The sequence below is a fragment of the Grammomys surdaster genome, unplaced genomic scaffold (genome assembly GCF_004785775.1).
Source record: "Grammomys surdaster isolate TR1022 unplaced genomic scaffold, NIH_TR_1.0 198, whole genome shotgun sequence".
NCBI lineage: Eukaryota > Metazoa > Chordata > Mammalia > Rodentia > Muridae > Grammomys > Grammomys surdaster.
Window position 1 is genome coordinate 4,556,211 of NW_021604643.1, and position 27,329 is coordinate 4,583,539.

A 27,329-nucleotide genomic window follows, 5' to 3' on the forward strand; every position below is an offset into this window, starting at 1 on the left:
CAGTGGCGCCCTCACTGCAGAGCATCTGCACGTTCCAGCACCTCCAGAGGACAGCACGGAGGCGGTGGCGCGCCCTGGTGGGCGTGGCCCGCGCTCTGACGCACAGCGAGCGCGCCGACGCACTGCGTGTTGTGCGCACGCCGCCCGCGGGAGCTCGCCGGTGGCTAGAACGGCGGCGGCTGGCCGAGCGGGCAGAGCGGGCGCCAACCGCCCCGGGCACGGCGGGAGGCGGCGCGGGGCGGCTGGTGGAAGTCCCCGGGGCAGCCGGTCATGATCGACTCTGTGAAGCTCCGGCGCGACTGCGCGGCCGACTTCTTCTCTCACTACGAGTACCTGTGCGCGCTGCAGGACTCGGTGCCGCTGCCCGCCGTGCGCGCCTGCCTGAGGGACGGCGTGCTGGACTTCAATGCCGACCGGCTGCGCGCGGTGGACTGGGCGCCGCTGCTCAGCTCGCTCAGGGTGAACCGCGACCTGCCGCTGGTGGCCATCAAGAGCTCCTTCCAGCCGTGGCTCGGGGAGACAGTGCTGCGGTCTGGAGGTGCGAGGGGAGGGAGCCCGGTACAGCGGAAGCCTGAGAAGCGGCCTCCACCTAGCCACAAAGGAGTTTTTGCTGCCGCCTCCCTTGCAGGTTGCCGCCTCGGGCGGTTGTCTGGAGTAGTCAAGCTTGGGAGTAGAAGTGCCCCTTACTACAGCGAGGATGACCAGCTATGCTCCCCAAGGGGAATATGCAGGATAATTTAGCGAATGGTCCCTGTCCTCTCTTCTTTTTAGGGATTTAAATGTACAGTCTCCTCTCATTCGTAATTGCAAGTTTAATACAGAAAAGGGGAGGTTAAAATAGAAAGAGAAAAATGTATAACAAAAAATCTTCAGGGACGTCTTTTTATGATTTTTAGAAAAAAATATGTGTGTTTTGCCTTCGTGTGTGTATGTGCACTAAGTGTGCAGTGCCTGCCGAGTCCAGAAAAGGGACTAAGAGGTTGGAACCCCTGGAATCCATATGTGAACCACCATATGGATGCTGGGAACCGAACTCGAATCCTTGCAAGAACAGCAAGTATGCCCAACCGCTGAGCCATCTCTCCAGCCCAAGGGGCTATTACTTTTGACATATCGTTGTAAACAGTTGACTCTGGTTATTTGCAGATAAAGTGTTTGCAAGTTCCTTTTATTTAAATTGTTTAACTCGAAAGCCAAGTCTTTGTAGTGGTCATGTATGGTCATGTATGGTCATTCATGAACACCTGCCCAGCAACCAAAAAAGAATTACCATTCAATATGTATGTTCCTTACTGATTTGTGTATTTGTGTATCTTAGTATTGGCATATGTGCACAACTCAGAAACCAGAAAGGGGTGTTGGGTGTCCTTTGATTGCTCTCCACCCATTGTTTTGAGACAGGGTCTGTTTGCTCAGCTTGACTGGAAGCCAGCAAGCCCCAACTGCCCTCTTGACTCCACCCCCTTCCATGCTGAAGTTGCAAGTCCTGCTCCTGAGACCTAGTTTACATGGATCCTGGGATCTGAAACTCCAGACCCCAAGATTGTGCAGCAAATGCCCTTAACTACTGAGCCGTCTTTCCTGCTGAGTTTTCACACTCTCTTTTATTTTTAGATTTGCAAATAGTTGTTTGTGTGTATATGTATGTGGGATGTGTATGCACACACATGTGTGTGTTTGCATTTATGTACACATACACATGTTGTGGTGTGCATAGAGTCTAGAGGTTGACCCTGAATGACTTCATCTATTGCTTTACAATTTGTTTACTGAGGCTGGGTTTTTGGTTCTTTGTTTTCCCCTGAACTCTGGGGACTTGCTGATTCCTTTGTCTGCCTAGCTAGTTTGCCCCAGGGATCATCTCTTGTTCCTTCACAGATTGCATACAGGCTTTTACCTTTCTGGGGATCCAAATTTGGGTACTCAGCATTTTTCCCTACAAGCACCTTTATCAGTTTGGCCATCTCAGTTCCTAATCTCTTTTTCCCCGCCCCACCCGCCCCCCCCCCCCCCACCCTCCCTCCCTCCCCCCCTCTCTCTTTCTTTCTTTCTTTCTTTCCTTCTCTCTCTTTCTTTTTAAGAGTGCTATCATGAAAGGAAAACAAGTATTGGAAGTAACCTAATGTTTGAGTTTCATATTTTAAACTCTTAATTCTCACACATATAAAAAGCCATTGAAACAAGCCTGTTGCAGATTCTTAGGATAAAGCATGGTGTGTGTGTGTGTGTTGAGTGTCTTCAGGTTACTACTGGAAAGGGAAGGTGTGATACGCTAGGGGCAGATGTGACTATTTGAAAGTCTGGCCCTTTGCTAGGTCTGAGATAAGCAGTGTCTGTGATCCCTTCCTCAAGGACAGTGTTTGTACCTCTGAAGAATCCCTTGACTGCCATGGTAATTTAAGGAAATGCCCAAATTTAAGGAAAGATGAAAGGTGCCTTAGAATCAAGGCAAGCCTACCTGATCATGCTAGTATTTTATGTCAAGTATAAGGAGACCATTTCCCTTCAAGCATTCTTTTCGGCATTTCCATGTCTCATACCCCTAGACACCACTTGTTTCTCCCTCAGCTGTTTTGATTGTACTATTGAAGAAGCTCCTGGCTGGCTTTGCTGCTCCTGAACTCAGTTTCCCTTTGCACAGATGGTCTCACTTAGCACAGAACCAGCACTCCATTTCCCTCTGTGTAGATGGTCTCACTTGGCACAGAACCAGCACTCCATTTCCCTCTGTATTGATGGTCTCACTTAGCACAGAACCAGCACTCAGTTTTCCTCTCTGTATATGGTCTCACTTAGCACAGAACCAGCACGCACTAGCTGAAGTTTGTGTCTCCTTTACAAAGGCACTGGAAAATGAGCTGCACTCTAGCTAGGCCTGCTGGAAGGGGTGCTTTTCCTAACCTGTGTGATTCAGGTGCCTCTCTCTGTTCTTTCTCACTTTTCACACCTGTAGCATCTATATTCTCCAGCAGGTGTCAGGCTTGGATCCCTTTGCACACATAGTCTACTCCCGCCCTTTCTTTCTCCTGTATGCAAATTGAGGGCTTTCTTGAAGCCATGCCTTAGGTGTGTGGATTGATGTCTATATGCAGGATGCAGGTGAGAGAAGGCACAAGATAAAGTGAGAGACTGATTGGACAGTGGAAAAGGAAGGTGGACAGAGATTTTTAGAGAAAAGAAGGGGAGGGGGAAGAGGACACAGAAAGAAAAGGAAAGAAGATGGAGGAAGAAAAAGATGATCCAGATTCTGTTTGACTTTAAATAGCCACAGGTAGCTATGAATATCTTATAAGGGATGGATAATTACAGGACGATTTGTCTTATCTAGGTGGGCAATTTGTATCAATATCACTTGACTCTGAGTTCATTGTGTGGGCATTTTGTGGGGTGAGAATTTACTGATAACAAATCTCACTTATAAATTACAAGCCTCTAGAGTTTTGATTTTACCGGGTTACTGGGATTTGGGACTGCTTTTTTTTTTTTAATATTTCCCACAACATAGGTGCAACTTCTTTGCCTCCATAAGAAATAATACCATGTATGGTTTGTGTTTCTGTATCTCATGTGGCTGTGGAGTTTCTCTTTAAGGACATGGTTCATTTCCATGCCTTGGCACTGAGGAGTTTTGATACTAAAATTGTATGCTTGACATTACTGATTTTGCTGATAACTGATTCCCTGAATTTGTTTTAGGTGCTGATACACACAGAGTTTGTAGGAATCGAGTTCCTGTAATAAGGTCCAAAGACATGAGCTTCCAGCTATGTAAGGCTCTGAAAGGCTGCTTAAGTGTATCGGGTGTGCTAAGAAATCTGGAGCTAAATGGGCTGATTCTGAGAGAGAGAGATTTGACTAGTCTAACAAAGGTAAGCTTTGTTCATGTGACCTGCAACATTTGAAAGCTTGTTTTGGTGGGGAAATAATACATATTTTACTTTCTTCTATTAAGGGATTGAGTAAATCAGCCTCTTTGGTGCACCTGTCTCTTGCAAATTGTCCAATTGGAGACGGAGGTTTAGAAAGTGAGTCAAGTCTAACCCTTGTCCTGTGAGGATGGTCTCATGTTTGTCTGTATGCTGATAACCGTGTCTACCTTTTGGGCTGCTGCTTCCACCTGAGCTGTGTCCTTCCTGTGCTTGCTCAGATGCTGACCCTTCCTACCAGAAATCTTATCATGTTTAGTATTGTCTGAACTCTATTTAAGGTTGTGATATGCTGTAAAACAAACAGTTTGTAGTATTTGGTATTCTGTTATTTGTGTTTGCTCATAGTTTATGGTTTTCCTTTAAGAAATACTGGTGGGAGCCAGTTATGGTGACATATGCCTTTAATCCCAGTACCCAGGAGGTAGAGGCAGGAAGATCTCTTGAGTTTGAGGCCAAGTCTGGTCTATAGAACAAGTTCCAAGACAGCTAGGGCTACATAGAGACACATCGTTTCAAAAAACAAGCAAGCAAACAACAAAAAACAAAAACAAAAAAAACAAAAGAAAAAAATCTTTGTGAGAAGGGCAATAGTAAGGATGATGTAAAGAGAACATTAAGTCATCACCATCTCCAAGTAAAGCAGCTGTGATGCAATTGTGTGTTTGTTTGTTTATTTATCTGAGATAAGTTCTTACTGTATGGTTCTGGCTGTCTTGGAACTCACTATGTAGATCAGGCTGGCCTTGAGCTCACAGAGTTCTGTTTCCCAAGTGCCATTATGCCCAGCTTTAAAATGGAATTACAATGTCCATATATCAATAGGCAATATTTAAAGTATTTAGTTTTGGCAAATTAGTGGAATTAAGCCTTTGCTCTATGCTAGAATAATATTTTGTTACTGCAACCAATCTGTTAGTGTCTGGGAGGGTTGTAGAAAGTGACTTTAGGGATACACCTCTAAACTGGCAGAGCCTGAAGACAGCAGGTAAACTGAGATTGACCACATTGGCAGGCACTTGGTCTTACTGTGTGTCTTTTTCTTTCTTTTAGTCATTTGTCAAGGTATAAAGAACTCTGTCACTCTCAAGACAGTCAACTTCACAGGATGTAATCTGACATGGCAAGGAGCCTGTCATATGGCCAAAATCTTAAAGGTGACCTTTGACTGACTGATATGATTGAAGCACATTAATACTTTGCTGTGGGGTTGCAATAATTTTTGTCTATCAGCATAGAAACTGCAATTTTAGTTTTATTGCATGTTGTAACCATTGCCTAGCTTGGGATTCTGACCCTTAAAGATACACACATTTAATCTTAAAAAAATAAGACTTTAAAGTATAATACTTCATAAATAATACTTGTTATTTTAGTTGTTGAAAACATTGCAGCACCAGAAGAAACTTTATACTGTTACAGTCTTTAATTATTGACATCATTTTTTTTTTTTTTTGGTTTGGTTTTTTTCGAGACAGGGTTTCTCTGTGTAGCCCTGGCTGTCCTGGAACTCACTCTGTAGACCAGGCTAGCCTCGAACTCAGAAATCCGCCTGCCTCTGCCTCCCAAGTGCTGGGATTAAAGGCGTGCGCCACCACCGCCCGGCTAGTGACATCATTTTTAACTACTATAATTTATAAACTAATAAAAACAGTTCATTCAGTCTTTATAGTTGTAATAATTACTACATTAGGACTAAAGTTACTTAACATTTTGACATGAGCCTTTTTGTAGGTTTTTGTTGTTTGTTTGTTTGTTTGTTTGGGGTTAGGGGTTGAAACAGGATATGGCTTTGTGGTCCAGTCTGTGCTCAAACTCTTCGTGTCAGCCATACTGGCCTGGGACTTGCTTTGGTCCTTTTCCTCCAGCCTCCCGAGTACTAGGTTAGAGGTGTATGTCACCTCAGCTGCCTTGATTTTGTAGTTTGATGGCACAGATCAAAGGTAGACCTGAGGGCTATGGACCAAATATGGCCCATTACATATTTTTTGTAAGGAACGGTTCTGAAGACCACAACCCTGCCTAGCTGTGTGCTTAGTAGCTGGCTACTTTTGCCTTACATCAGGAGAGTTGAGTAGTTGGCAAAGGAAACTGACCCATGGAGCTGAAAATGTTTACTTTTGAATTTTTACAGAGTAAACCTCTGACCCTTGTGATAAATATTGGTTAAGAGCATGGACTCTGTTTTCTGATATGGTGATTTTGTGAGGTTTTCATTGTTGGTGGTACGCGTGTGTGTGGGGGGTGGGTGGGTGGGTGTGTGTGTTGGGAGGTTACAGGGGATTAAACTAAAGCCAACACTTAGGGCAAGTGCTCTACCACTTGGCTATATTCTAGTTGTACTTTTGACTTTTTATTTTGAAACTGGTTCTCTGTAAGTTGCTTAGACTGGCCATGAACTTACTCTGAAGCCCTGACAGACACTGGACCTGGAATGCTCCTGCCTCAACCTACCGAGTAGCTGGGATTATAGCCCTTACCACTAGCCCAGCTATGTGTATGGATGCTAGGCTAGTGGCTTTAGTTTAGCCCTCACCCGTTTAATATCTTGTGACCATAGGCAAGTTGCTTCACCTCTGTAAAATCCCTGTTCATCTGAGGATCTCGTGGGCTATCTTCCCTAAGACAGCGGTGCAGTGTTTGTTAATTGTTGCTTTGATGTGGTCATTCTGTAAAGTGGTGTCAGTGTTACTCCTGGTGCCCTTTCACAGCTGCTTGACTCTTTTCATGTTCCAGTGGGAAGGCTTTTATTTTCCATTGTAGTCTCAGTGTCCCGGGTAGACAGAGTTTCCCTGGTGAATATAGAGAATTGGTTACAGTCTTAGAGGCTACAACTGTGATTACAAATCAAATAGTTTTTACCTAAGGCATATCAGACTCTCTCTGCGTATTCTAGGACACTAAAGATGGTAAGTATGTATGCCCTAAAAAGTATATGTGAGCCATTGGGTTAAAATATGATGTTGCAGCCTCTGAATGTATTTTCTTATCATCTAAAAGTTGTCCTTGTTGGCCTGACTACTCAGTAGTAGAGCACTTTGCTTTGCATGCCCATGGCTCTGGATATTGAGGAACAGCCTCAGTATCATGCAAGCACACACAGATTTTGGTATTTCGGTATACATAAACCATACATAAAATATTTATTTAGCTTTATATAGCTTATTAATAACCATGATACATGCTAAATATTTGAATTGTAGTGGAGACGATTAGAGGACAGGATAGAGTTTAGAACTGTAGTAAAGTTAAACCAGTTCTTTAATGAGGCAGAAAAGGAAAAGAAACTATCTTAAACTTTAGTGACTTGTCTTTTTACATAACTTGAACAGCTGTCACCTGTGGCTGTTCTCATAACTCAAGCCCTGTGGTGAAATATTCTGAGGGCAGATTACCACCATATTTGTTTTTAGCGGGGTGTGGTGTATAATCGGCTATGCCTAGTTTCCTTCTGCAGCGTCTGAGTCCATGCTGTTATTTTTGAAGTATCAAACCATGAAAAGGCATGAAGAAACCTGGGCTGAGAGTCTTCGCTACAGGAGGCCCGATCTTGACTGCATGGCTGGCTTAAGGCGCATCACACTGAATTGCAACACACTCATTGGTGACCAAGGTGCAAGTGCTTTTGCAGACTCTCTTAGTGAGGACTTATGGCTTCGGGGTAAGTTGAAGGAGTTTTGGAAATCAGAAACTCTCTAGCAGCTTTTACTGTACTTCTTTCCTGAAGTCACCTATATTCTCCATAGAAAACAAGGTTACTAGCAATCAAAACATCTAGAAGTTTCCACTGTTCATTTTGGCATATTTTCAGCCTTTAAAAAAAAAAAAAAGATTTGTCTGTATACTTAGAGCTTATAGCCACTGATTTTATTTACAAGTAGGAATGTGTGAGTGTGTGTGTGTGTGTGTGTGTGTGTGTGTGTGTGTGTGTGAGAGAGAGAGAGAGAGAGAGAGAGAAAGAGAGAGAGAGAGAGAGAGAGAGAGAGAGAAGGGGGGAAGAGATATCTAATGCTTAGTTGTCCTGAGCTCAGCAGTACAGCTTTATCTAGAGTACAGGTGGTCTTGAGGTCTTGAGTGCTATTCTTAGTTCCACAATTTTTTTTTACTGTATGCACATTTTAAAGCATTTTCATATATGATCTTGACATAATTAAATAAATCAACAACTATACTTTATTACTATTTTAATATATATGCTATAAAATGCATACATTTTATGTATTTATGTATGTATGTATGTATGTATGTATGTATGTATGTATGCATTGTTGTTGTTTTCTAGACAGAATTTAACTAGGTATCTCTAGCTAGTTTGGAACTTGTTGTGTAGTCCAGGCTAGTCTTGAACTCCCAGAACTTGTCTCTGCCTTCTGAGTGCTGGGATAAAAGGCATACTCTAGCGTACCTGATTGCTATTTAATTTTAAGATTTTAAAAACAAACATTTGTTTATTTACTTTGGGTGTGGGTGTGGTTTCGAGTTTGTGTGCCACAGTACACATGTGGAGGGCAGAGGACAACTTGCTAACATTGGTTCCCTCCTTCAACCACGTGGGTTCCAAGGCTGAAGCTTGAGTGGTCTGTCTTGGCAGCAAGTACCTTTACCTGCTGAGCCTTCTTGCTGCCCTGGGTTCCATCACCATAGTTGGTGTTCATTTGATGGTCTAGTGAAATTTATGGCTATTAATAGCTCAGGTAGTTGCTTGTATCTTTTGTGTTGAGAGGTGTCTTAGTTTGGGCTGTTATAGATTTCTACAGACTGGTGGCTTAAACAGCAGGAGTTTATTTCTCCTAGCTTTGGGGCCTGGGAAGTCCAGGGTTAGGCACTGACAGCTCAGGTTTAGAGCCAGCTCTCTCCCTGCTTGTGCAAGGCGGCCCTTGTTTCCGTTTCTTAGCCTAGTCTGCTTTCTACTGCTGTGATAGAAAACTTACTGTCTTAGTCACTGTGAAGAGACACTGTGACCAAGGGCATTCTGACAAAAGAAGACATTTTGTTTGGAGCTTGCTTACAGGTTCAGAGGTTTAGTCTGTTGTCAGCATGGTGGGGAGCATGGGTGCACACAGGCAGACATGGTGCTGGAGCAGTAGCTGAGAGTTCTACATCCTGATCTGCAGGCAGTAGGAGTAGAGAGACTGGGCCTGGCATGAGCTTTTTAAACCTTGAAGCCTACCACCAGCGATACATTCTCCTCTGCCCCTGACCCTACACACACACAAGGCCATACCTACTCAAGGCCACACCTCTCCCTGGTAACTAAGCTTTCAAATATATGAGCCTATGGGGGCCGTTCTTACTCAAATCACCACACTTACCAATACAACTTCAGGAAGAAAGTTTTTTGTTTGTTTGTTTATATAGCTTACAGTCCTTCATAAAGCGAAATCAGGGTAGGCATTCTTCTATTTAATGTATATGATGTTTCTTCTATACGTATGTCTGTGTACCATAGTCATACCTACTGCCCACGAGGCCAGAAAAGAATACTGGGTCTCCTGGGACTGGAGTTACTGTTGTGAGCTGTTATGTAGGTGTTGGGAATGGAACCCAGGCCCTCTGGAAGAGCAGGGATGCTCCTAGCCATCTCTCCAGTGCTTTCTTTATTAAACAGTAGTTTTCTGAGATTCCTTTGGAGTTCAGGATTGTGAGTCCAAGAACTAAGTGCAATGTTTACACTGCCGTCAGCATCATGAACTGATACTTGTGTGTGATACTCTCTCGTACTGTGGGGAGTTACTGTTTCTGCAGATGGGTGGAGTGAGGTCACTGTAGCACATTGTAGAAGAGGCTTATTATTATTACTACTATATTATCTTTGCATATGCTTTTCTGACTTTTTTTAATACTCAAGATTTAAAACTACCTTGACTAGTCTTGTTCAGGAATGTCCTAAGCATGAGTGAGAATTGTCTGTGTTAAACTGTGTGGAGTCAGGAAGTGACCTGTTGTCTTTCTTCAAAAGCACTTGACCTGCAGCAGTGCGGCCTTACCAGTGAAGGTGCCAAGGCTTTACTGGAGGCCCTGGAAACCAACAGAACCCTGGTCGTTCTGGATATAAGGAAAAACCCACTTATTGGTATGTCGTCTGTTTAAAAATTAACTGATAAATGGCATAAAAATGAGTGTTTGTGTATTGGAATTTTAAAAAACTTGATGTATTTATTTTCTTGTTTTATAACTTTGTGATTGTAGCAGCTACTGTATTGTTTTAAATGAGTTGTACCTGGGTTGTTCAGGTGGCTACTGATTCCAGTGAGCCTAGATGAAAAGACCATTTCTCTCAGAGCACTCCCTCAGTCCGTCTGAATCTCTGACTCTTGGGAAGAAAGTTTCATTTGTTTGCTAATTTGTAAAGAAATTTTAGATTTTGTATGAGTCTAACCACTGGTTCAGATACTAAGCATATAACAGTCTACCAGCCAGAGTCTTGCTGTCCATCAATAAGGGAGTTCAAATGTAAATATGTAAGTTAATAATGAGTTTTAAGTAGTAGAAAGTGCAAAAAGAATTTAATAAGACAGATGAGGTACTTGCTTGAGGACTGACACTTGAGTGGACAGCTGAATGAACAGCATGTGTGGGTGTATAGATACAAGATGGCAGGAGGGATAGAGGATTTAAGGGAAAAACAAGGCAGGGGCTGTAGAGATGGGTCAGTGGTTAGAGCATTTAGTATAGTTGCAGTGACCCAGATTTGGTTCCCAGCTCCCACATCAAACTACTTACAACCACCTGTAACTCCAGTTCCAAGGGATCCAGTGCCCTCTTCTTCCCTCCATGGGCATCTGCTGCATACACATTGTGCCCAGACAAACAAGCCAAAAGATATAAGCTGATAAATAATAAATAGTAAATAAATCTTGTGCTGTGTGGTCAAGCAGGAGCCAGGGACTTGATAGTGTTAGATCTTCATTGTCAGGTAAGGACAAAGCTAAGTGAGCTGAGATAGACAAAGGCATAATCTGAGTAGTCTTTCAGTCAGAAGACCTTCATGTGGAGTATAGTACTGGAGCCAGGGAGAAGAGAAGGGACCAGCTAGGAGGCTAGCACAGAGGGCCAAGCCGGTGGTGGTAGCAGTACTGAGAGGGGGCTGGGAGCAGAGCACTGTTGAAGCGGTGTCCTGACTTAGGTTTGGCTGTGCTAGTTAGTTGCCTTGGGGATGGGGGGGGTGATGTTGGGATAGTGCAACCTTTAATTATCTATGCAAGGGCTCCAGAGCCACGTCAGACCTAAAGTGCTGGTGGATGATGAGAAAGTATTACAGTACACCAAGCTTGTGAGGAAGAAGAACATTCAGAAGCAGAAATGAGTTTGTTGTTTAGTTGTATGGGAAAACAGCGGTTAGCTGGCTTCTGTTTATAAGTAGGTAGTCAGTCACCGGGGTATACATTGAACAATCTCACTTTTCTTCTACTTCAGATCACTCTATGATGAAAGCAGTTATCAAAAAGGTTCTCCAGAACGGAAGGAGTGCAAATTCAGAGGTATAGCTCCTGTCAGTCTGGTGGGCAGAATTTTCGTTTACTGTTTCTTCTGCTTTTAGTAAAATTTTTGATATTTTTTGCTATCTGAAGTAAAATCAGGTGACTTTTCTGTTTTTTAAAATGTATCATTATTCAATTTAGAATCTGAGAACTAAGAATTGCAAAGCTTTATTAAGTATAAAATATCTTTGTCATGTCCAGCTACAGTCAAGTCCTGTTATCTGTAGCTGATGTCACCTGTCTCTCTCTTCTAGTACCAGTGGGTAACGTCCCCGTCATTGAAGGAACCATCCAAAACCGCTAAGCAGAAAAAGAAAACAATTGTCCTAGGAAGCAGTCGGAAAGGAAAAGCTACCATTAGAATTGGTAACTGTCTGTCTTTGCTTTTTATGTCACCAACACTCGCACCTACCTTGTGTTAGTATGTTAGTATTAAGGTCTCATCTCTTGGGTAATAACCAATGCTGATTATAGTATATTCTGGGGCCTAGACTATAATTACTCTAATCCAGGTTATGAAAATTCATGGCGGGTAGAAATAGTAAATGAATCATTTGGAAGGATTGTAAGCATTACTGTTTTTTAAATTAACAGTTGTTTGTTTTTTAACATATAAAATATTCATCATGTTGACTGTTTTCTGAATGATGATTATTCTTAATAATTTACAGTTGAGATTTGTAATGCTCTCTGACGCAGGCTTACTTAGCAAACAGTGCTGGGGATTGAACCCAGGATCTCATGCTTGGGAGGCAAGTGCTCTACCACTGACTATAAAAACAGTGTTGAAGACAAGTTTTTTTATCTAGAGCTAGAACATTGTAGGAAAATGTTCCTTGCTTTTTTTCTGAAATTTGTTCTTGCTGTGTTGCCCAGATTGACCTGGGACTTGAGATTGTTTTATCTCAAACTTCTGAGCAGTTGTGGTGCAGATAAACAACACCAGGCCCAGCTAGAAAAACATTTTTGTCTTAGTTAGGGTTTCTGTTGTGTGACAAAGCAGCATAACCAAAAGCAGCTTGAGGAGGGAGGGGATTTATTTCAGTTTCTGCTTGCACATGACAGTCCATCATCCAGGGAAGTAAGAATAGGACCCCAAGACAGGAACGTGGAAGCAGGTGCTGATGCAGGGGACATTGGAGAGGGCTGTTTACTGGCTTGCTCATCCTTGCAGTGGTTATTATCATGGCGGTTAGCTACACCCCCTTGTTGCCTTTAAATATCTACTAGGGGTTTCTATCCCACTTCAGATCAATTAGATACCCAAATGAAGGATGCAGGGACCTTTAGATTTATAATAAGCTTTAGAGCACTAGATCTGGGCACATTTCAATCCTCTATGCTATTTTGTCTGTTTCCCTGTCAGCAACCCCGAGATATTACTTGCCATGTTTCCTCTGGGCTGCTCCACAGGCCAGGCCTTGTGGCCATGTGCTCATGATCCATGCTGCCCTATGGCGACCTCTTCCTTCTCTCTTACTCTTCCTGGTCCCTATGTGAGACCTCAAGCCCAGGGAACCTTTTCTGAAAATCAAAGAAATGATAAATGCTATAAGAGGTCATATGTGGTCTACTACTGTAGATTGAATTGTTTGTTCTGTGAAGGTAATTAACTTAAAAAATGGAAGTACTTGGAAGATAGAGGCATGAGGATCAGAAGTTCAAGGAGATCTTCAGCTATATAGCAAGTTTGAGGCTAGCCTGGGCTACATGAGACTCTGACTTAAAAAATAATAGTAATAAAATGAAAAATGCAATAGCACAGGATGAACAGAGTTCCTGCATATAACATTAATATATGCAGAAAATGGCACAGGACTGAGTGGTGGTGACACACTTGTCTTGGGCCACTGAGATGGCCAGTGGGTGAAGGCAGTTACCAGCAAGCCTGATGCCCTGAGATCAGTTCTCAGGACCCGTGTGTTGGAAGGAGATTATTGACTCCTGCAAGTTGTCCTCTGATCACCACCTTTCTGCCACAGCATACATACACAAATCAGTGTAACTTTACAGAAATTAACTTTAGGGTACTGGAGAGATGGCTCAGTGGTTAAGAACACTGAACTTCCAAAGCACCTGAGTTCAATTCCCAGCACCTACATAGCAGATCTGTAACTCTAAGATCTGATCGTCACACAGATATTCATGCAGGCAAAACACCAATGCAAATAAAATAAAAACAGATATTTTAAAAATTAACTCTAAGAGAATTATGTTGTATATTACTGCATATGCAGCACCATAGATGGCAGCCCAACACTGCTGAAGTCCTAACATGTAAAAGAGGCCAGGAAGATAAACACAGCAACCATTTTGTTTTGTTTTTATTACATTTTGGGTTTTTTAAAAACAGGATCTCACCATAAGGCTGACATAAAACTCGGGCTGAGATGAAATAGAACTGTTGTAGTAAACCTTTGTTATTTGTTTTCATGATAGCAGCAACAAAAACTTAATGTGAGCTTGAGGATTTGTTATAATTAAAGTGTTAATATATGGGTTTAGCTGCTACATGTATTTCATGTTTAAGCCTTTCATTTAATCTTTTTTTTTTGATAAATTTTGCATTTGATATCTCTCTCTCTCTCTTTCTCTCTTTCTTTCTTCCTCTCTCTCTCTCTCTCTCTCTCTCTCTCTCTCTCTCTCTCTCTCTCTGTGTGTGTGTGTGTGTGTGTGTGTTTGTTAACTCTTGTGAGGACTGAAAGCCATCAAATTGAGGACATCCACTCAGCAACCTTTAGCCTATTTGCAGGTATTCCTGTAATCCACTTACTTATAAGGGAGAGGCCAGAGGGTTGTGAGTTCAAGTGTAGCCTGAACTACCTAGGGAAAACCTGTTCCAAAACAGGTTTATAAATTACTCGTAATGGTTTTGGTGTCATAGTCCGTTGTTCATTTGTGTTATGTTAGGAGTGTGTGAATGGTACTCTGTAGACCTTTAGTGCATCCTGGTTTTCATTAATCACTTCCTTGAACATCGGTTTAGCTACAAAGAAACCTGTGAGTAATGGGAGAAAACATGGGCTCAGTAAAGACTGCTATGCTCCTGACCCTCTGCCTCCAGGAGCGTCTGGTTTCTTGCCCTGGCGCACGGCAGAACGTGCAAAAAGAAGCAGGTAAGGTGTTCTTTCCTGTGCCTTAGTCCCGATAGCTATAATTTGGGAACTTCTATTATGTAGTTCTTCTATTGATTCTGGAAGTGGAAGGGGCTAGCTCACACACAGCCTCTGCCCAAAGAGTGCCCTAAGGAAAGATAACAAAAAAGTGTGGGTCCCCTGGAGCTGAATGTGTACAAGTAACCTGTCGGCCATTCTGCTCAGTCTGTTTGGTTTTTTTCATAGCTTATTTTGAGGTATTTAGTACTCTGGGTCTATATGAACAGTGTACATAATGCAAATAAGTTTGATACTGTAGTATACATACATCAAAATGTAAGTTAATTTGTTGATACCTTTTTAGGAGTTCTTCATTAATCAAAACTCATGATCTGTCTAATCACCTGAAGGTATGTATTTGTCATATTTCTAACATAAAAGATCAGAGTAGGTCAACTAAAAGGAGCTTTGTAAAATGGACTTTCTTCCCTGAAATAAATAAATTTAAAGTCTCCTGATTGCTGTCCCAGTGCCATGGTACAGAGTATTGTGCTTTCTATGCATATGACACACACTAGGGAGGCCTGTGGTTTCATCCGTAGATACCCCATTTCTCCAGGCAACATAGAAGCTGATGCTCACAATAGGTTTGACCGTTGTTTCTCACCATTATGGAGCTCATCACTAAAACATGTCTCAGTTTTTAAGGAATGTTGCTTTGGGTACATGTATATGTTACACACATACACACACACACACACACACACACACATACACACACACTCACTCTACACGTTAAAGTCAGGGCTACAAACAGTCCCTATCCCACTGGCTCAGATCTGGAGCAGGCTAATTCTGTCAGACTCCTGTATCCTCCTGTAGTTAGTTGTCCATGGAGGCCACAGATCTCTAAAGAGTAGGAGGAGATCATTTAATGTACCACCCTGCGTGTCAGCACTACACTCTACACACTGAGGTGTTAGGATGCCATCTTGTTCTGTCATCGAGGGTTTGCCTATCCTGCAGAGTTGTCCCTGCACTACTTCAGTCTGTACATCTTCAGTAGTGTTATGACCACATCAGTTTTTAGCTATAGGGAAACCTTATCGAAGCTTGACAGGAGGATCAGACTGTTCCTACACTAGTTCAGGCTGCAGGATGCAGAGAGGATGAGGTGTGCAACTTTCAGTTGTGTATATGGATGTGATTTAATTTTTAAAACCATTCTAGTATTTATTAATTACACTTACTGACTTTATATTCTGTTCATTCTTTTCCTCCTAAGAATTATACTTCTGCACTCTTGATGTCTCATAGTAGAGAATAAATCTATCATCTGCGTTATAAAAGTTGACTTGAAAAAGAAGTGTTTATTTTGACTCCCCACTTGATTCATGTAAGAGGAACTTAGCAAATATGTGCAATGCCAAGCAGTAGTCAGCCATATGTATGTAGTACATGGTTTTGTAGTTAACAGCAAGAATAAGTTAGTGGCATTTTTCTGTTACTGATTGTTTTAGGCTAAGGAACAGTGGATACATTTAGAGAAAAATCACTTGATATTTTAGACAGATCGATTTGATTAGGTGTCCTTTGGTGTTTAGTATTTGGCTTATGGTATTAATAAGTCAAGTCCTCTTTATTTAAGCAATCAGATTTTCCTGTGACTGTGACAGTAGAAAGTCCTTCATCCTCAGAGACTGACGACGAGACTGAAGAGTCTTCAGAAAGTGTCCGTGAAGTGCCTCAGAAAACCAGCATAAGACAAGAAACGTTACAGGTACACAGCTCCTCCTTTCAAGGTACAGAGACTGTTGCAAAGATCATTTCAAAGTATAATCGCTTCTGTTGGTGAAGCTTGATTGTGAAACAAAACAGGCAGCTCACTGGAGTCCTGCTTGCCTCTCAGTTCTAAAACTTACTCTCCTCGGTGGTGCAGAACAAGGCGAGAGGAGAGTATGCGTACGCTACAAAATAAAACAGGGCACCAATATTTCCTCTTTTTAGAATCAGAATTTTAGCTGTAACGAGAACAGTAATGACCATAAAATAAACTTAAGGACACATAGTCATACATAGTCAGCTGATTCAGTGCTGTGTGTGTGTGTATCTATACATGTGTTCATTAGGTATGCATGTGGAGGCCTGAGGACAGCCTTAGGTGTCATTCCTCAGTTGTCATCCACACTGGGTCTGTTGTTTGAGGCAGTTGGCTTTTTTTTTTTTGTTTTGGTTTGGTTTTTTATTTTTTTATTTTTTTTGGTTTTTCGAGACAGGGTTTCTTTGTGTACTCCTGGCTGTCCTAGAACTCACTCTGTAGACCAGGCCAGCCTCAAACTCAGAAATCCATCTGGCTCTGCCTCCTAAGTGCTAGGATTAAAGGTGTGCGCCACCACTGCCCCGTGTTTGTTTGGTTTTAAGATAAAGTCTTTCATTGGTTCAGAATTTGCCAGTTAGGTTTGTCTGCCTGGCCAGTGCTCTGCCCACATGCTTCTGGGGTGCTGAGATTGTGTGTCCACCACCACACCCTGCCTCTTGCCATGCTCTGAGAATCACCTTAGTCCTTATGCATGTGTGACCTGCCTTTGACTGGGATAAAATTCCTCAGCCCAGCCCCGTGATATGAAAGGCCAGCAAATTGATGATAGTGCTAGCTGAACTCTTATCATAATTGAAATATAACTTTGTTTTTAGTAAAAGTAAAATTGAAAAGAGGTTCTTTTGTTTTAAGATAGAGTCTTACGTAGCTCAAGTTGTCCTTGAAGTCATTGCACCTCAGACTGGCCTTGAGTTCCTGGTCTTCTCCTAGCCTCCTATGTAAGCTACCACCCCTAGCTTTGAAAAACTTTTGCTACTGATACTACCCTTTCACAATTTTAAAAAATTAAGAAACTATACTTTATGTTAAATCTGGGCATCAAATATTATTCCATTTTTCTGTTTAGGTAAGCAAAAAAGAAAATTAGCTTATTTAGCAGATTTTTGTACCTTAAACATAAGGTTCATTTGGACTTTAAATCAGAGCTGATTTGTAATAAGTTCTGGGAGAACTTGTCTTTTAGGAAAATCTTGCCTTTTCTTATGGGTTATATGATTCACATGTAATTAGGGGTAGCAGCTAGGACCTGGGTTTGAACTTAAAACCTCATACTGTTCAACATGCATGCTATCACTGAACCATACCACCAGTCTCACAGTGACTGCTTAAAACAAGGTCTGCCTTGGTATGGAACTTACAAATCCAGAAATGGCTATCCATCTGTTGTTTGTTTGTTTGTTTATTGGCTTAAAACAGCAGAGATTTGATTTTTCACATTTCTGAGAGCAAGGACGTCCATAATCAAGGTCCACCTGGTTTGTGTGTAACGGTTAGGGCCCAGATTTCTAGTTCCCAGATGGTGCCTTCTCAAAATGTCATTAATGGTTGAAGGGCAGTTATGTATCTAATTTATTTTATTTAAAGTTAGCTACGGGATACAGCTTCAATGGCAAACCAGTTTCCTGGCCAGCATGTAAGGCCTTAGGTTCAGTCCCAAGCATTGCACATCCCCTGAGGATACATGCCACAGCTGCTTTTCTTTTTTAATTAAAATTCACAATGCTTATATAGAGCATTCTTGAAGTATCACTTACAAAATGACAGACTTTAGAAGAGAACACTGTTCGTCTTGTCTGTACAGAGCCCGAGTGGTTTGTTGCTAAGGTTCAGAGGAGCGTTGAGCCCTCAGCAGTGTTTTCAAGATGTTGGATTGGTTTCCTTCTCCAGGGAGAGAGCTTGGTCAGTTTTATGGGTTGTTCTGTTTTGTTTCCCTTCTGATTGTTTAAACGCTAGAGACTGCACTTTATCCATGATGGACAAGCTTTCTATTACTGGTCTGTGACCGTACCCAGGAGACAATTCATCAAAAGTGTCTATGTCACTAAGGAAGACCAAGGCTAGGAGCTGCAACTAGAGAGTTTCTTACTCGAGGTGTACTGAGGACCCTCTTAGTGTATATTCACTTTGAGAATCAGCTAAAACGTGTAAGCCCACAGTAAAGACAGTAGAAGGGATTCTCACTTAACTAAACGAGAAGGTGAGTGGGAAGAAGTGTAACTGATCCAGTACAACATGGGAAATCATCACTTAGTGCTGGGGTAGCCTGCAGCTTGGAGGGAACCTAACCTGTGTTCTACTGTGCAGTTGGAAATGGGACATGCCAGGAGGCTTCCTGAGGGTCTGAGGGTCTAAGGGCGGTGCTGGACAGTCTTAGGTGGTCTTTCCGTGAGTATTCTCTATGGACTTTATTCTGTGCACATTTTGGCATATCAGTGTTCTGTGGCTAAAAGCCTGCCTCAGGCAGTGGCTGCCCTTGAGTGCTGAATGTGCTTGTGGGAACAGACTGATCATAAGCCTGTCTATAGTAATTGAATTCACGTGTTCTTTCATTTTGCACTGACTAATTGTGAATTCATGCATTCTGAGTTTGTATATGTGCTAATTCATGTAATTACTGTGTATTCAGTAGATAAGGAAATCAGGACCCAGAGTTATAGAATTTGCTAGTTAATGGGCCAGGACTTTGCCCTCAGAGAATTTTCAGTTTTTAGGGAAAAAAAAATCAAAAACCAAAATTTAACTGCTAACTATTAAGCAAAGAAATGGAGACTAGAGGACAAGGGCAGGCTTCTCCACTTGTTCATTTGAAGAAAACCATATTCTTAAACACATTTTATATGGCCAGGGCTTCTTCCTTCATTCTTTATTGCCTGCTTTCCTTGTGCTAGGCATAGGAGGTGATAGAATGAATGCTTAATAAAAGATGTTTTTCTTATGCATCTCACAGCTTCCATGGGGAAAGTGAGTCATAGGAGATATGATGTATCAGAGTGATAGGCTGGCTTAGTGTGGTTTCTGTTGTTGCCACAAAACACTATGACCAAATAGCAAGTTGGGAGGAAAGAGTTTATTCAGCTTACATTTCCACACTGCTGTTCATCACCAAAGGAAGTCAGGACAAAAACTCAGGCAGGGCAGGAACCTGGAGACAGCAGCTGATGCAGAGACCATGCAAGAGTGCCGCTTACTGGCTTGCTTTACATGGCTTGCTCAACCTGTCTTCTTATAGGACCCAGGACCACCAGCCCAGGGATGACATTACCCATAATCGGCTGGGCCCTCCCACATTGGTCATTAATTGAGAAAATGCCTTACAGCTGGGTCTTATGGAGGCATCTCCTCAATTGAGGCTCCTTCCTCTTTGATGACTCCAGCTTGTGTCAAGTTGACATAAAACCATCCAGTACATCAACTTTGTTACTGGAAGCAGTGTCAAATCCTAGGCATGTGTCAGAAAGCTGTTAGGGCACAGGTTCATCCAATATATACCGAGAGACTGAGGCAGGAGGATGGAGAGTTTGAGTCCAGACTGAGCTACATAGTAAGCCATTATCTCATGAAGAGTGCTAAGAGGAGGGACACTTGATACAAATCTGACTCCCTCCACTAGAGGGAGAAGCTGTTTCGTGACATTGCACTTGGCTGTGCTGTGGAGAGCCTGTCAGAAATGGAGATGTCAAGAGATTGCCCAGGATTGGGTGGAACTTTGCAGAGATGACACTGTTTCGGTGTCACCCATGCCCCTTTAACCCCTCATTTGTGCCATACAAGTGACTCCAGGAAGCTCATTGGCTTGCAAAGGAAAGGCACACTGTAGTCCCTTTCTCAAGCTGTGGTGCGTTATATCATGTGAATCATAAACACAGGAGTTTGCAGTGTCTTTCCATAAATGAATTTTATGTGCTGATGAGACGGTCAGTAGTTGAAGGTTCTGCCAAGCCTCATAACCTGAGTTCCATCGCCAGGATCCACATGTCCCCATGGTGGAAGAGAAGGTGTTGTCTGACCTCCATGTATGCACTGTGGCACATGTATGCTTCACAGACAGCATGCCATAAAATGACCTGAGCATTTTATGTTAGTTCTAGGAACCATTAGTTGTGGCTCTGGAAACGGGGCTCAGCAGCTAAGAGCATGTGGCGCTCTTACAGAGGACTTGAGTTCAGTTCCTACTGTGCTTGTCACATGGCTCTCAGCCTCCTGTAACTCCAGTTCCAGGGGACCCCGTGCCCTCGTCTCCCTCTACAGACACTGCACGCACATGCAGAAATCCATTCCCACATGCACATGATAGAAGTTTATAAAAGATCAATCTTTAAAGAGAAAAGGAATTTGATGTGATCAAAGCATTTAACAATATTCAGACATACAGTCTGAGTGTAAAAGTACTCACTTCCATTGAGGAAATATTTTAAAACACTTTGTTGAAAGGGAGACAACTTTGTTAACACACACTTAGATATTTTATATCTTTGTTTTCATTAAATATATGACAGTACTTTTTAAAAGATTTTTATTTTATGTGTATGAATGTTTTGAGGTCATGTATGTATGTACCACATGTGTGTCTAATACCCAACAAGCCCTGAAAAGGGATCAGATCCCTGGAAGCAGGTGTGAGCTGCTGTTTGGGTGCTAGACATGTAGCTGCTGAGCTATCTCAGTGGTCCCAATTAAACTTTTAAATTAAAATTCTGTGTTTAAGTAAATATTCAGATGCACTTAAAATATAAACCCAGAGGCCAGGGCGTTAGCTCAGTGCTTAATTACTTGTCATTAAAGCTTAAGGTCTGTAGTTTGGATCACAACCAGCAGAAATGCAAGGTGCGTGTGGTGGCTCACCTGTACTTCCAGTCTCTGAATGCAGAGATGGACTCCTCAGAGCCAGCTGAGCAGCAGGACCACCTATGTTAGTGACCTCTGCATTTGATTAAGAGACCTGCCGCAAGGAAAAGTAGAACAGTGAAGGGCAGTTCCCAGCATCAACCTCTGAACATGCACATTCACGTACACACACACAAATGCAAAGCCAAGCGTTGGGCTACATACCTGCAATCCCAGCACTCGTGACGCTAAGGTAGTATCTATGGGTATAAATTCATTGTGAGGTTTTACTAGATACAGGTTTTATTTACTATTATACAATCAGCTACTCCAAAAATGGTGGTTTATGACAATAGCAGATACTTGTTTTATTCCTAAGCCTGGAAGTTGAATTTGTTGCTGTAAGTTTTATGGCTTAATACGGTCCCTTTTTATGAGCTCACAGTTTTAACGTGAAAGTCCAGACAGGAATCCCCCTGCTCAGAGTATCACAAAAACTGAGACCATGCTGTAGGCCAGACTGATGCCATCTCGCAGGGCTGGGAAGGACTCCTCTTCCAGGTGTGCTGGTGTTGGCGGTGTAAATCAGCTCTGAGGGCCTATTTGCTTGCTACTCGTCAGTCAGAGAACCCTCTCATCTGCTGCGGGCCACCTCCTCTTCAGAGTTGGCAATGAAGAACTTCTCTGTTGTCTTAATAACTCTGTACTAAAAATCTTTTTCATGAAGAGCCTGGTACTTTTAAATAGGTTCTCTAATTATGTCATGCCCACTTGTCCTAAGGTCACTTGCTGTGATGGCCTTACTTATCCCCTCACAGCAGCCCCTGTATGAGCAGTGACATTGGGGAAATATTCCAGCCTGGGAAGCCTTGGGGACTACTTCAGGGCTTTATCTACGACAAATAATCACACCTCCACCATCAAGGGCCATAAAATCTCACTCACTCAGTTCCTGGAAATGATGAGCAGGTTTGCTCACAGGGATGTTTCTTCCTGATGTTGGTAAAGAGCAAGGTCAGCCCTTGTGCAACCCAGACTGCTCCAACTTCAGCGGCAGCTGCATAGGCAAGGAGGGTGTGCTGCTCTGCTCGCTCTGCCGTAGCTGGTAGCCCTGTTTTTCTTGTAGGGGTTGATGATTCCGTTAGGGAGTACCTAGAGAACTAAGCACAATGTTTTGCATACAATAAAGTGCTTTAAAAGAGTTACATTTTAGGTATGCATTTTTGTTGAAGTTGCATGATTTTGGTGTGTTAAGAATGAACAGAGTTTTCTATTTTGAAGAACCCACAAGTAAGAATAAAAATTTCCTTTTCTGACTTGAAGTTTGTGTTGGTGATTTACTGTTACACGTTAGCTACTTTTCATGGTAAGCACTGCAACTCTTAAGTTAGAGTGGGATTTAAGTGAATCTCTAATGTGCTAATTTGATACATTTTAGTAATTAGGTGCACTAGGTGGTATGTGTACAGTAGTGACGTGTCATCTCACTGCCTGAGGTTACTTCTGGCTCTGCCCCTCAGTTCTTAGTGGTCTGTGTAGCTGGGAGAGTGGAGGGACCAGAGTGCTGCGTAATTACCACATTTCCTCCATCTCCTCTTCCTAGGAGAAACTGCAGGAGTGCCTAAAGCAGCTGAAGGAGGAGAGGGCGGTCCGCCTCAAGGCTGACAAGCGCGTCAGTGAGGTAAGCACGTTTTTCTCCCACAGTTCAAGTTACTTGTTGGTTTTGGTTTGGTTTCAAGTTGTTCTGTACTTACAAACTTTAAAATACTTGAAAATGATAAGGCACAGTGTATTGTGAGCTGTGTTGAGCATTTTAACCATTCATTCATTCATTCATTCATTCATTCATTCATTCATTCAGTGTCATTAGACATGTTCCAGAGAGTGTATTGTAAAAAATGTAGGAAATAGCTTGCTCCTCCCTCCTGGCTTTGACTGCCATGTAAGAAATGTATGTATTTGGTTTATACTGTATATGTGATGTAAGTGGAGGTGAGGCTGTCTTCTCACCATGGATTAGAGAAACAAATCCTCTAAGCCTGGCTGTAGCACCAGTGCTGGGTTGGCCAAGACTTGGGGACTATGCCTGGCCAGACGCAGTTTTTTAAAATTAGAAGTCTAAGGTAATGACAGGTTCCTCAGAATGCTGTGGGAGATTGAAGTCTACACTGTGAGCCCTGAGCTAGACTATCGGACTACTTTGCAGAACACTGACAACTTTTACACTAGTGCTTTTTTAACCACAAGGTAAATGTAAAGAAGAGTCTCAAAGTATATGCATTGTCACAAGTCTTGAGCACTGGAAGACAGACATACATGTTGAAAAACAAGTTGGCATATTGAAATCAATCCTTAGTAGATTATAGAAGGGTTATAATTTTGCTTGGATCAGACTGTTATGTTTTCTAATATCAAATGAACCTTAGGTAGTTAAATCTCTGCAGCATAGTGGTCCAATGTGAATTTAAGCAGTCAGGGATGTGTTCTTTGGAAACATCAGTAAAACAATAACTCTTTTCGTCTACTTGTTATATAGGAAATTTCACCAAGTGTCTCCGGTGAAGGTCATTATGTGTCATGGTTAATGTCTTCATTGATTAAGAATTAGATTAGTTAATTAAATGGTTTAAAAAATGTGATAAGTTAATTACATTTTTGAATGTTTTAGTTTAGGTATTGAAAATGTTTCTTTAGATGGTAGTGAGGAAATCACACTACATTCTCACCCTCTTTTGTAGCTGGAACATGAAAATGCCCAGCTAAGAAATATCAATTTCTCCCTGTCTGAAGCCCTCCAAGCCCAGTCATTGACAAGCATGATCCTGGACGATGAAGGGGTCTTGGGCAGCATCGAGAACTCTTTCCAGAAGTTCCACGCGTTTTTGGATCTCCTTAAAGATGCGGGGTATATCTGGAGGGTGGGCATTCTTCTTCAGTGGCGTTCATGGTAGCTTGCTGAGGAACTTGACATTTTTAGCTTCCACAAGACATCTAACAGTATGTTTGATTTGCTTTTTAGTGGAGAATTCCTTTTAAAAGAAATGCAGAGTGGTAAACCTGCTTTCTTAGAAATCCCATCATAAAAAAAAAAAAAAAACATAAAGAGTGCTTAGTGGTCTTGGTAAAGATAAGTTAATGCATTGAGCATATGAATTATATACATTTTTGTCTGCTATAGATATATCCCTTAGCATGTTTTTAAAAAGACTAAGTTAAAGATCATTTCATTGAAAATATTTAAGAATATACAGGAGATTTCTTACTTTTTATTCATCTTGCTTATTAAATAAGATTTGAGTTAAATCCTTCTGACCCTTAGGCTTCAGGATGTAGTTGATCTCCACAGGTGCTGTAGACACGGGAGTAGGTCTGAGTTCTCACCTAAGAACACTAGTGTCAGAAGAAGATGCCAGTCAGGCATGGTGGCACACACCTGTAGTCCAACACGTGAATGGTAGAAGAAGGAGCAGAGTTCAAAGTCACCCTTAACTACATAAAAATTTTGAGTCTAGTTTGGGCTACATGAGTCTCAAAATCAAAGAAAAAAAAAGGTGCTAAAAGTGAGAGCTGAAGGGGGCAGTGTTGGAGGGGAGTGCATAGTGGCTGAAGGGAGCTGAGGAGAGGGTCAGATGGATGGAGAGGGTCAGATGGATGGAGAGGGTCAGATGGATGGAGAGGGGAGAGGGTCAGATGGATGGAGAGGGTCAGATGGTTGGAGAGGGGAGAGGGTCAGATGGATGGAGGGGGGAGGGGGTCAGATGTGTGGAGATGGAGAGTGGGAACTGTTGGAATAGTCTTTAAAATGAAGCACTGATGGCTGCTATGGAAAGTCAGGTGATAACGAGTGTATTCCTGAGGGGAGTTGGGGTGCTAAGAGGATGGGGTAATATGGTCCAAAGGTCACAGAGCAGAGAGGCGGCAGTTAGGATGGGGCTGTTGTCTGAAGTAGGTATCGGCTCCCAAGATTTTTCGATCTTGGTGTTCATTTATCCACCTATTTCATGCTCGTGGGTGTGGGTGACTTTAAGTTCTTCCCAAGTGAGTGCCTTTCCTCTTCCTGTCTGCAGGCTTGGGCAGCTTGCCACTATGGCTGGTATAGATCAGTCAGACTTCCACTTGTTAGGTCGTCCCCAGATGAATTCTACAGTTAATTCACCTGTAGAAGAACAGAAAGCACTTGAAGATGAAAATCTGGATCTGAAACAGACAGCCATAGCACAAATGCAGGATATCCGGGTAAGTGGACCTGTCAGACCTTGGTTAAAGCCATTAGCAAGGAGTCCCCCAGGTTGAGAAAGTACTGGTGGTCTATCTCTGGCACAGTTAAATTTGTACCTATTTTCAGAAGCTGCATCATTGTCAGTAAGAAAACAGGTATGGGCATGATGCTGCACACCCTTGATCCCAGTGCTTGGGAGGCGAGGACAGGCAAGTCTCTGTGAGGCTGAGATTAGCCTGCTCTGCATAATGAATTCCAGACTAGTCAAGACTACATAGTGAGACCTTATCTCAAAAAAAAAAAAAAAGACAAAATTGGAAGTTTTTTGATAATTTATACTTGAAATAAGCAATCTTATTTCAAATCAGTGAAGAAAGAAAGAGTAGAGAGATAATCGGGATTTAAAGTGTTGTAAACTGCTATTGGATTCATGTCTCCTCTAGGCTTCTGTCTGTATCCAGTCAGTTTACAATGAAGGGACACTGATGAAGGTCCAGATGCTAGTGCCGAGACCGTCCGAGACCAGTCATCTAGACAGACTAGCATGCTTACAGCCCCTGTTAGTGGATGGAGGGGGCTGGCTGTCACGGGACAAACTCCCCACCCCCACCCCCACCCCTACCCCCGATATTCTTTCTTCTGCCTCACCAAGACCCAGCAGCCAGTCTAAGACTTGTCTGAAGACCCATTGGCTTGAGAGCTCAGTCGTGTCACACCTTGGATACTTCACATACAGAGTGATGCTAGAAATTAGGTTTCTTAGATATAGTTTTGTTTTATTGTTTTAATGTGTAAAATTTAAGCTAATTATAGAGAACAAAAAAATTCTAAAAATATACAGCTACCTCTGGATATATATTTTTTGAGTTGCCAATCACATGGCATCATATAATTAAGAAAATGAATGACTGTAGAATCTTCTGAGTAGTGAACTGACTGCTCAGTAAGATCGCAGTTACAGGGCTGGAGAGATGGCCTGACTGTTGAGACTGCTATAGCTCTTCTAGAGGACGTGAGTAGAGTCCCTAGCTCCCGTGTTGGGTGGCTCACAACCACACTTAACTATCGCTCCAGGGATCCTATGCCTCTTCTAGCCTCTGCAGTCAGGCTCATATCACACACACACACAGGCACACACATACACACAGACACACGCACACACACGCCTCTAACTAAAAAGAGTAAAAGTAAACATGAAAACAGACACAGAGTGAGGCTTTCACCTCTGTGGTGGCTCGCTTTGTTCTCAAGCCTTATTGTTCTCCTCGTAGATTCAGAAGATTACAAGTGATGCCACAATCCCTGTACCTCTTGACACTGTCCAGGTTTCGGCTTCTACACAAGAGGCAGCGGTAGCTTCTAGAGACAACCTGGGAGTTATAGCCCTGGAGCAGCAGGAGGGATCTGCAGCGGGATTCATTGCTATGACAGGCTCTCCCTTAGCAGATGGCATTTCTGGAGGCAGGAGTCAAAGAGAAGAGGTGATGTTGTCTAAACACAGCAGGTCCTCGACAGAGAAAGGGAACGCGGCAAGTGAGTCCTCCAGAAGGCAGTCTGCTGAGAGACACTCCAGGAAGAACCTCCTTTCTGACTCTGACTCTCCTGTGAACTCACAAAGCAAAGGATCTGGGGAAAAACGGTCATTGCTTAATGAGCCAATTAAAAGTGAATCTTTGAAAAAATGCATTTCTATCAAGAAAGAAAATAGAATAGTGACTGTCTCACCCAAGACTATCAAAAGTAAACCCAATCCGCTAGAACATTCTGAAAGTGATACCCTTGGGTCTGATTTTGAATTTCAGGAACGCGTCCATTCGTCAGCACACCTGACCTGACATAGGTCTAACCTTTTGAAATTATGATTTTTGCTTTTAAATTTTAATAAATTTTCTTATGTTTTTATTA

At 42.4% G+C, this 27,329-nt stretch overlaps 1 protein-coding gene across 3 annotated transcripts; it reads left to right on the plus strand.

The window, feature by feature from the left end:
• Positions 1-270: 270 nt before the first annotated feature.
• Positions 271-27,329, plus strand: Cep78 (centrosomal protein 78). Of its 3 annotated transcripts, XM_028770102.1 has the most exons (16): positions 271-538; positions 3,697-3,869; positions 3,953-4,025; positions 4,980-5,083; positions 7,413-7,587; positions 9,886-9,999; positions 11,343-11,407; positions 11,662-11,773; positions 14,394-14,523; positions 14,867-14,912; positions 16,151-16,282; positions 22,809-22,886; positions 23,944-24,110; positions 25,273-25,441; positions 25,868-25,915; positions 26,696-27,329. In XM_028770102.1, the coding sequence occupies exons 1-16, from the start codon at positions 271-273 to the stop codon at positions 27,257-27,259; spliced, it is 2,418 nt and encodes an 805-aa protein (XP_028625935.1). In that variant the 3' UTR covers positions 27,260-27,329. The 3 variants fall into 3 exon arrangements, with proteins under 3 accessions (XP_028625935.1, XP_028625933.1, XP_028625934.1); XM_028770100.1 differs by lacking the exon at positions 25,868-25,915; XM_028770101.1 differs by lacking the exon at positions 25,868-25,915 and having other exon boundaries at positions 26,750-27,329.

Excerpts from the sequence above, each read along its gene's own strand:
- Cep78 (XM_028770102.1), top strand. The coding sequence starts at position 271 with ATGATCGACTCTGTGAAGCTCCGGCGCGACTGCGCGGCCGACTTCTTC. Across the intron at positions 14,524-14,866 it reads GAACGTGCAAAAAGAAGCAG|GAGTTCTTCATTAATCAAAA; the intron begins GTAAGGTGTTCT and ends ATACCTTTTTAG. Across the intron at positions 22,887-23,943 it reads CTGACAAGCGCGTCAGTGAG|CTGGAACATGAAAATGCCCA; the intron begins GTAAGCACGTTT and ends CCTCTTTTGTAG.